We start from the raw sequence: 10,446 nt of genomic DNA, 5'->3' as shown, positions 1-10,446 counted from the left end.
ACCAATGGAAATAAGTCTAGGAAATCTTTGCAATTTTATCAAGAGCTTTGGTACTCTTTACCGTAACACATTCACCCCTGAAGACACATTTGAACTCTTCAAATTCATAGGTTGGAATAGTTCATTATGAAACATCAGGGGTGAATGAGTTAATAATACTCAAGAGTATCCATTTAATGCAAGGATTTTTTTTAAAATCTATCTTTGAAATTAAGTTCATTAGTTAATCTTCACCAATCAATTATATTGTACCCCGATATAAATTAGTACATGAAGCAAAATTTACACCGAAATTTGTTAATCTGAAAAAGTTGGATTTCAATATGACTCTTGAATATTTATTAGGTCATTATTCAAGATTAAAGGACATTTAACCCTTTAACCCCTATGCAACTTTAGTAGACTCTCCCATGCATCGATCTGGGTGAGTCCATCATGGTCTACAGTGGTGAAAGGGTTAATATTGGAAATCTCTTGTTTCCAAACATTTTTATCCAGACTTGTCTTGAATTTCAAAGTTTAGATTGTATTTATGAAATACCAGAGTTCAGCCACTATTGAGACTTATTAAATGTCATAGAAATGGTGCTCTTAGTACGGGTGTATATATGTGCATGGTTTTACATGTAGATAAACATTGATAGTAAACAGATAGGGAAGTTCAAAAAAATGTCTAGTAAGTAAAAAAAACTTTTAACATTACGGAGTCAACTTTTCAGACACAAATTTTTGTTCTTTCACTTTCTCAATGTATTATTATTATTATTACTATAAGCAACCTTGTCCGTTTCTGTGCTTGCCCATTTAATTAATGAGAAAATGTGTGTTGTTAAAATTTTTGTATGCATATGAACTAAAAAAAATGTTTTTGCAAACTTAAGAATCTGCAGATTCTTCCAAAGTTTGCAAATACATGAATTTATTTTTCAAACCTCGATGAAAATTTCAAAAATGTCGCTTCTGCTTATGATTTTAATGAAGTACTCTGAGAACTTTTGGTTGGTAGGTATGGTGTATTTTTTTATTTAATATTTTCACATATACGTTACAGGGACTGTCTAAAATTGGCTCAAAAATTTAAACAAAATAGTCCAAAGACCAGAGGTTAGTAGGAAAATCAGAAAAGGATTATGTTGTTTAGGCCTGTTTTACTTTAAAAATTGTAAATGCTGTGTTATTCGGTATTGCCTGACAATGTTTACTATTTGTAGCTACTGTGATGTCGAGATTTTTGTACGGCAGTATATTAATCCCTTAGATCAATTTTCGTCCCCACAAGAGGTAATTTACTAGCATAGTTGCAGACTATGGCATGTGTAATACAGGCTGCTGTGAACGTACTTTATGATAATGACATGCATACTTGTGTTAGAACTGGAGTTTATATAATTCTATAATTATATAACAGGTCTGGAATAAATGTTTTTTTATGCATGCTTCTTTCATGGTGTGAGTACAAGTTGAAGTATTTGTGTAAACTGCAGTTACTGTGAACAATGGATATTTTCAGGTGTGGAATATTTTCCAGATTTGACTATTAAAACTGTTAAAACAAATTCAGAATCTTCACATTCCAGATCTTTCTGTTTGAATTGCAGATTTCCGAGATATGTCAAAACTAAATGTGCTATTACTATAAAGTCGCTTAAATTTTGATGGATGGGATTTTGCATACCGGTATATATTGGTGAAACTTTTCGACTGTTAGTTATCTTTTGTGAATTCAAATTACAGGACACTTAAAAGAGGTATAGAACACTATTTGTGGCTGATATTGGTAAATTTTAATTTCAATAAGCGATGAAATTTTCAATCCTTAATGAATTCAATTAAAGTTTTAAGTTTTATTATTAGACTTGAAACAAAAATCTAGAGGCTAGTTTTCACCATATATAGTGAAGTTAATGGATTTCAATGTGCCCAGGGTATATATACACACCAATGAAATAGGTTTTATACATACGTTAGCAAACATTCATGCCGATTTGAATTCAAATTAATGCAAATTGAAATTTTCACACCATGAAAATGTTCATATTTACAGTAACAAAACATCGATGGTTTATAAAAATTTGTTCATTTATTTACATGACTTGGATTCGATAAGCATGCATTCATATGTTGTGTCTTTCCTGTGTATTTTCTCTGAAATGAATGTGTATGTGTTTGTAACCTGTAAGTTGTATTATATGTAAAAATTGTTCGATGATTGACGATTTAAATATGTAGGTATACATGTGTTCTTTGAGAAATAGATTTTCCCCACAAAATGATATGCAAGTCATTGAATTGTCTAATCATCTTGTTAACTTTTTTTTTAAAGCGTTGAAATTGTTTCATGGAGCTAGGTCAAGCATGTTTTATAGAGGAGATAGATATGACTGCCTTCTTGATTCATATGTGTGAAATGTCAAATCCATGTGCACAAAAAGTAACAAAAAGAAAAAGATTTCATGAAGTTCTCCTGGTGAGGAATTAGAAAAATTGTATGTTTGTTTTAGAGAATATTATAATGACACATACTGGGTAGAAACGTGAATCCAGTTCTTGTAGAATATGAACGAAACAATTGATCTTTTTTTCCCATTAAAGTGTCCTTTTCATATAGAAGGGCCAGTTAAAAAATATGGTTTTGAGAAATTGTGATGCTAGGTTTTCATAAAAGAAAACAAAATCTCAACACTTAATATATATATTGTACATATAATAGTTGAAATACACTTGAAACCACTTACCACATGTACACAAAGTGTGTGATACAGGAGCGATCTTCAATAAAACCAGGATCAAGTATAGCGAACCTAGACGATAAATGTTCCTACTGACCAAAGCAAAAGGTGATTTTGCTAAAGCCATTTTTCTAATCCATTTAGAATAATTTAATTTGAATGGTTGAATATTTCCCCAAACTAGAAACACATAAATTTGAGGTGGTTTTCATTTGTAAAACTTACCAAGTTTGATCACTTTGTTTCAAGTAGACCTTCTTAATCTACCAGGTTGTATTTATCATCTGACAATTGGTCCAAGCTTTCTATGTATCAAGAATTCTTCTGATTTTCCTTACAAAACACTCGGACTACTAATGTCAAACAAAGCTATTGTTTGATATTTCAATGGAAACATAAATGTATGAAATAGTTAATTAAAATGTTTGATTTTAGATCCATACTATTAGTGATGGGCAATCAGTTTAAAATTATAATCGATAATCGGTTTGTAATCAGAAGTAGTAAACCGAACGATGATCAATGGCACAATAGCTTCATCATTTTATGGGACTGAAAACCCAAATAAAGCGAGAACACTACTATTACATCAACATACAGAGTTGTTCACTATACACTAGGTTTCACCCTTATAATGAATGGATTTCAAGACATTTTTATGCAGTTTTGTCGATCATATAGTAAAAGTCATAAGAATGTAATACATTTTTATATTGAAAACATTTAACTTTGATGTCGATGAAGAACCTTTTATATCGATAATGCAATTTATAATCGGAATCGGAAAGGTCAAACCGATCGATTTTCGATTATAATCGATCATCATCTCATCACCATACATTACATTTGGTGTACCAATGGATGCTTATAGTTATGGCGACCCTTGTAACTTAGAAAAAATATCCTTAAATTTTCATGAAAGACTGTTATACTGCATGTTGATATTCAGACAATTTATGATGTGTATGCATGTCTTTTTACACCTCAAAGGTTTGATATATAAATATCTATTTATGTGTGTAAAATATCTATGTGTGTAAGTTTGAGTTTTGTCCATGTCCTGGGACTCCTTGTACGACTTTATAAACTGTGGCATTGTTTTTGTGGACATCAACCTCGTCGACGTGACGTCCAGTGTGTACTGCGCTCCAGTAGCGCCGGGAGCTTGTGTTGTGATTGTGAGAGAGATATTTAATATAAAATTTTGATACAGATTTCGCACTCACCATTTCTTCCTTTTTTTCGCTGTTTAAAGGGAAAACTTGCAAAGTGCATTATTGTTAAAATACTTGTTAAAAGTGGCAAGCGTTACCATTAGGTTATTTTAGTGAGACAATTCTGGAAAAAAGTACAGATATCACATTTTTATAAAAAAAATCACCCCAATTTGGAGAATTGAAATATCAGTCATCCATTCATTTATAGTTGCATGTAAATGATGAAATTGTTTTCACCTAGTTAAGTTGGCTCCTGTAAAAAGTCTTTTTATGAAAAATATGCACAAATGATATTATTGTCTCAAAAAAAAAAAAATTGCTGGGTAATATTTGCTTTCCTGTAGTTTTTGTGAGGTAATGGCCCAAGTGACGGAATGGATTTCCTACATCGTGATAACCAGTGTATGTCAGTTTGAACGGTTCTGTCTTGTACCTTGTGTATGATACTCATTGCGAAGTGTTTATTTCGTTCAGGGTGTTTGAAGAGAGAGTATGTCATTCCTCATTTTACGTTGGAAGACTGCGATGTCAAAAGAAGTCGCCAGGCATCGCATCTTCAACAACACTTCATTTTCATTATCAATTAAATTTCATCTTGTTCATCATTAATTTGGGCGTCATCGTCATAAATAGACTATATGTACGTTTCATTTTCAGTTGACCTCGAGTCAATTTTATTTTCATCTTCCATCCTGTTTGATAGAGAACAAATGGGTCGAGTGTGTGACCAGTTTGAATCTGCGTCGAGAGTGAATGTTGAACTATGTGTCTGGAAGTTTACGGGCCAATATGTAAGATACTAGAGGGAATTCGTAATTTATTATACCCTGTATATAATAACAAAAAATTAAATGTATAGTAAAAAAACATTAAAGAAAATTTTAATTATGAATTAAAATTACTGTTTTGTTTTCTTTCGAGTAGAGATTATCGACAAAACAGGTGCCAACTGCCAGCATCCACTCCTAATTTCCACATGCTTTATTCAAAGTTAAGAAAAAATCCCCAAATACAATGTATTTGCTACAGTAGCAAGTATTTTTGAGTAATAAAGAACTTTTCAAAAAGAAATGTGAGGTACACAACTACATGGTATACCTGTTGTCACAACTTTCGAGTCACACAAATGGAACACTTTAGGAAGTAGGGAGATATTATTAAAAGCGTGGAGGTGGGTCATTCCAGGTCAGGTTGACAAAATGTGGTAGATTTTTGTGTGACCCATGCAGGTCATAATATGGTCGCAGGTGATGGGTTAATATTGCGAGTATGATCCGCAAAATGCCGGTCATTTGGCAGGTATGGTTGTGTGTAGAAATTATAAAGAAACTGCTTGTTAAGATATTTTCATACATCTTACAAGGAAAGAGATAACAATAGAAGGATATATAAAGGCCTCCAATAGAATAATGAAAAACAAAATTACACTGAAGTGTAACCTGTCTATAAATAACGCCACTAAAATAGTTTAATATACACAACATGTCTTAGACAAGGAAATAACAAGACAATTCTAGTACGGGTAAAACCATCGTCTAAATTCCTGGGGTTACGCTCACTCGCATTCTCTGCCTCCCTGGAATACGAATGTTAGCTATCTGCTTAGTTTCGGGTAAAAAACAACTAACCAATCGCAAGGCTGATACCCGTCTTTTAAAGATAACGGAGGAGGATCATCAGACTTCAAAGTCACGTCAATGTAACTGGAAGGTTTGCTGCACAATTCTTCTGATATGCATCACAGAGTCAAACTATAGTCTTCTTGTAGCATCACAGAGTCAAACTATAGTCTTCTTGTATCATCCAAAAGGTGGTACGCACGAAGCCTTTCATTTCGTCACATATTCCAGGGGTTCAGAGAATGTAAGTGTGTAAACACTAGATCATTGAGGATGGGGTAAAGCTGAAGCAATCCCAGGATTTTTTATCCCCATATTTTTTTTCTTATTAAAGCCGAGGTCTATCGAAGGTAAAGATAATTCAATTTGAGGATTTGTGATTCTGGATAAAAAAAAATCCAATTAAAGCTGAGGTTTATCGAAGCGTTTTCCGAGACAGGTTTTAGCCTACAAAATATGGTGGAATAAAGCATAATGGAACATATTTGTCTAAATTAGCTTGGATACACAAACAATTTCGACTAGACAAGAAAAGGAACTTCACTTTTGTAGAACCCAATCCTTAACGGGATGAAATTTATTTCAATACAAAATATCACTGATAACATAAACCCTACTTTTGCCCAAGATCAGTAGTAATATCCATTTTAATAATATCCATTTGTAAGCCTTTTTAAGATTTTTTTTCAAAAAACGGAAAATGTTCACCCCCATTGTTGGCCTTTGAACAAAATGTCAAATTTAACATGCGGTGAACATTCTGGTCACACAATGGGTACAGTTTAAAATACCCCTAAAAAGCGAGGATAAATTCAACACTGTTTAGTGAGGGTGAAAATATTACAATTAACAGTCCCATGTATCAGTTTTTGAACAAACTCCCCAGACACACTGACCTTTGACCTTTACAGGGATATCTATTGGTTAATATCAAGACAAATAGAAAAATACCTACCAGCACAGATGCGATTTAGATACAGTGATGATGCCTGTTATCTGTTAAGATATTGATTCAACTGTTATTTAGTAAAGTAATTCAATGCTACATAAAATTTAGAATTTAATGCTGAAGAAAGATTTTGAAGAGGAAGATAAACATTTAAAATTTCAATCCAGGATAACATGATAGGGACCAGCTATATATACCATCTCTAGGCAGAATGGCAAGCTCAGAAAACAGGCTCCAGGTAAACTTTTCATGACCACCCAGAATATGGAAGGATCTACTCAAGTTCAAATATTTCATGTATAAAAATACTTAGCTGCTTTTAAATACCTTATAATATATATTGGTATATGAAAACTTTTCAGTTTACTAGTAAATGTGTGTTTTTGTTTCAACTGTAACGTGCGGGCGGTCACCCATCCAGCTACTGACAACGCTCAACGTTGCTGTAATAGTGAGCACCAGGTCCGTGGTTTTAACCCCACTGTTAATACTCCATTGCTGGCAAAGATAGCTGCCAGTAAGGCAGCAGATCTCCCTTTATAGCAATGCATTACCTTACCAGCGGGAACTGGCCTTACATGATCAACAGTCCTTGCGCTGCCACCAAATGTAATGTGCAGGCAGTCACCCATCCCGCTCCTGACCATGCTCGACATTGATAAACTTGTGAGCGGGTCCCCGGATTATACTGCATCCCTAGCTTGCCAGTAAGGCAGTATTTATCCCTCAAATTCCATTAAAAGCTATTACACATCAACGTCATCATGTATGAACAAGTTAAACCCCGATACTTTTTCTTCTTCTCAAAATCGTAATTTACATACAATGTTGTAATATCAGAGAAACTCAAAAGACTGCAAACTAGGACTAGATATAAAAATTTAAATATCTGTCAAATAAATTCAACCACAAACTTTTCACTTGTAAAGGTTTGCATTGCATCTACCATATTACAAATAACCAGTATATTCCATAAAAAATTGACATGGCACATTAAACAAGAGGACTGCGGGGACCGTATACAGCTCACCTGATCATGTGTTGGGATGTAATGCTATTCAATATTCTTGTCAAAGCTTAAATAGAAATTGGTCGATTACTTTTTTTTGGTTTCTTTGATCAAATTCAACAAGTCGGAAGCTACGGCCCAAATATCATGATTCTGGCTAGGATGAATGATCTGTTATGATCAAGTCTGATAATTTTTCTACTGTTTGCAGGCATTGAAAAGTTGTTGTGAATAAAAATAAGAAAATTGACAGTGTAAAAGACTGGATGACAGTGGAAGGATAGACAACGAACTCCGCAGCATCGCATAAGGTCACCGAGGCCCAATCAGGCCAAGGAAGCTGAAATACTACTACAACAATCAAAGCTTAACAAAAATATATATATGTAATACCAACACTTAAATAATTTTATATAATTTGCATAGGATTATACTGTAATAATAAATGTCATATAACAACTAATATCAACTAAAGTAAAAATAAACAATGAACTAGTATTCTAATATAGCACCTCAACATGTGTAACCTTTTGACCTCTTTAAGCTTAAGCACACTTATTGCCGGTATCAAAATCTTCTTTTTACCAAAGAGGAATCAACAAAATATGTTTCTAAACACTTATATGAGAGAAGAAATGTTTTATGCGTACACTAAGACCTCTTTTAGAAAACAAATTTCCATATTTAGTAACAACAAAAAATTATAACAGATTAATTATTTTAAATTCAGAACTCAAACACAAATCACAGGTTTACTGTATGGTAATGTTTTTTGTTTTTTGTTTTGTTTTTTTTTATGAATTACACAAAATGCTTTTCCTGGTTATTAAAAAGCGCAGGCTTTTGGATACTGCAAATTCTGGAGATAGATATACTATATTTAATATAAGATTTATTGATCAATGAAAAGATAGGCCCTCTGAAGATAAAAATAGCGTTTCATCACTACACAGTGTCACCACCTTAATGCATTACAAACAAACTGTTCCCACTTAAACAGAAACTGTTCCCACTTAAACAGAAACTGTTCCCACTAAAACAGAAACAATCCAGTATGGAGTTCCAACTTTTCTAATGCTGCATCTGAAACAAATCTGCAGTGTTTCAATTAGAACATTGGCAAGCAATTTCTAAATTAAGGATTACGAATACAAAATAAACACTACACCTGTGTCACTATCTATAGCTAACACCCACTGATAATTGCATAGAGCAATTCTAAATAAATAAAAAATAGTTAACTATTGACCCACATTCGTTTTAACATTCTGTCAATCATTTTGCTCAGACGTAATGATAAACTTACATACATATTTGATGCAAAGTGTGAAAATATGATTTTGCAAGAACCTATATGATTCACAGCATCAGAATGGATGCTGCATATGTAATGGAGATGACTGGATATCCATGGTGCCAGGCATCACAATTCTTCTTTGGATTTCTGAAAATTAAAAAAACACACCATGAAAACAATTTTGAGTACTGAATCAAATTTTATTTACAGGGGGAATAATACCCAGATCACAAACCCCAATCTTCATTCAAACAGGTATCTACATATGATGTTTCATAAAGTCCTTTCTCCATAGATATATGCATATCATGTTCTTTCACTGTGCTAGGTTATGAAATATGTGCTTTCATGGTTTCTCGGGATGTAATTACAGTTTCAAGGGCCATAACTCAAGGAAAAATAATTGAATCACAAATCCCTTTCTTCATACACATATGCACTCACACTGTGCTAGGTTACGAAAAACTCTAACAAATAGTTTGCGGGAAGTTGTCATTACCAAGTTTCTGCAGAAGAAATTACAGTTTCAAGGGCTATAACTCCCAAGAAAAATAGTTGAATCACACATTTCTGTCTTCATGGGCATCTGCATATCCTGCTTTTTCACTGTGTTAAGCTATGAAACAAGAGGCCCATGGGCCTTAACGGTCACCTGAGTTAAGTAAAAACTGATGTTATTGATGTTGCCAAATGAAAAAGAAATCATTTTGTAACCAAGGTAACTTGAACTACATGTAATGCAAAACTTGTTTGAAAGGTCTGGGTAGTATATGTACTATGTACAAATAGTGGTTCTGTCAGTCAGCTGAATTATGGTAAAACACCTTAAGACCCTTCCATCTATGAAGAGTATTTGATTCTACCATATCTGTTCTTGAGAAGAAAGATTTTTGAAATTTTAGTCAATTTGACCCTTTTTGGCCCCGCCCCTCAAGCCCCTGGGGGCTGGGGACCATATAATTCACACTGTTGGTTCACCTTTGTCCATGGAAGGTTTCTGCAAAATTTCATTGAAATTGGTTTAGGGGTTTTGGAGAAGAAGTCGAAAACATAAATTGTTTACGGACGGACGATGCAGGACAAAAGGCGATTGCAATGGGTCACTTGAGACTTAAAAATCCTATAAATAGTCTTGGAGGAGTTTTCTTTACATGGTTTTGTCGAGAAGTTTTAAGGGCCATAACTCCCTAAGGAGGGGATGTAATAAAGAAACTAACAAGAAATTGCAAGACAGATAAAGAAACAGCAATCAGTATTTAAAAGTAGGGGTCACAGAAAGATGGAAACCGCCGAAAGGCTCCAACTTCCATAAAATCAAATAGAACAAGTTAGATTCTAGTACTGTTATATACTTTGATTATTTGATTATTTTGATGCTTCCTGTTATCTGTTAAGATATTGATTCAACTGTTATTTAAAGTAATTCAATGCTACATAGAATTAGAATTTAATGCTGAAGAAAGATTTTAAAGAGGAAGATAAACGTAGGATAACATGATAGGGACCAGCTATATATACCATCTCTAGTCAGAATGGCAAGCTCAGAAAACTGATCACGTAGTGAAATAAAAATTGGTTCAGGGGTTTTGAAGAAGAAGTCGAAAACGTAAATTGTTTACTAAAAAT

General features: G+C 33.4%; 1 protein-coding gene across 1 annotated transcript in view; it reads right to left on the bottom strand.

Annotated features, from left to right (window-relative positions):
* Positions 1-8,310: 8,310 nt before the first annotated feature.
* LOC110457470 (KDEL motif-containing protein 1-like) overlaps positions 8,311-10,446 on the bottom strand; it is a 45,317-nt gene continuing 43,181 nt past the window's right edge. Inside the window, exon 10 of the mRNA XM_021508767.1 lies at positions 8,311-8,967. Within this exon, the coding sequence (XP_021364442.1) occupies positions 8,947-8,967 (21 nt within the window). The 3' untranslated portion in view covers positions 8,311-8,946. The remainder of the gene's footprint in view (positions 8,968-10,446) is intronic.

Source organism: Mizuhopecten yessoensis, unplaced genomic scaffold, assembly GCF_002113885.1.
Source record: "Mizuhopecten yessoensis strain PY_sf001 unplaced genomic scaffold, ASM211388v2 scaffold9157, whole genome shotgun sequence".
Classification (NCBI taxonomy): Eukaryota; Metazoa; Mollusca; class Bivalvia; order Pectinida; family Pectinidae; genus Mizuhopecten; species Mizuhopecten yessoensis.
This window is presented reverse-complemented; position numbering and strand designations above follow the sequence as displayed.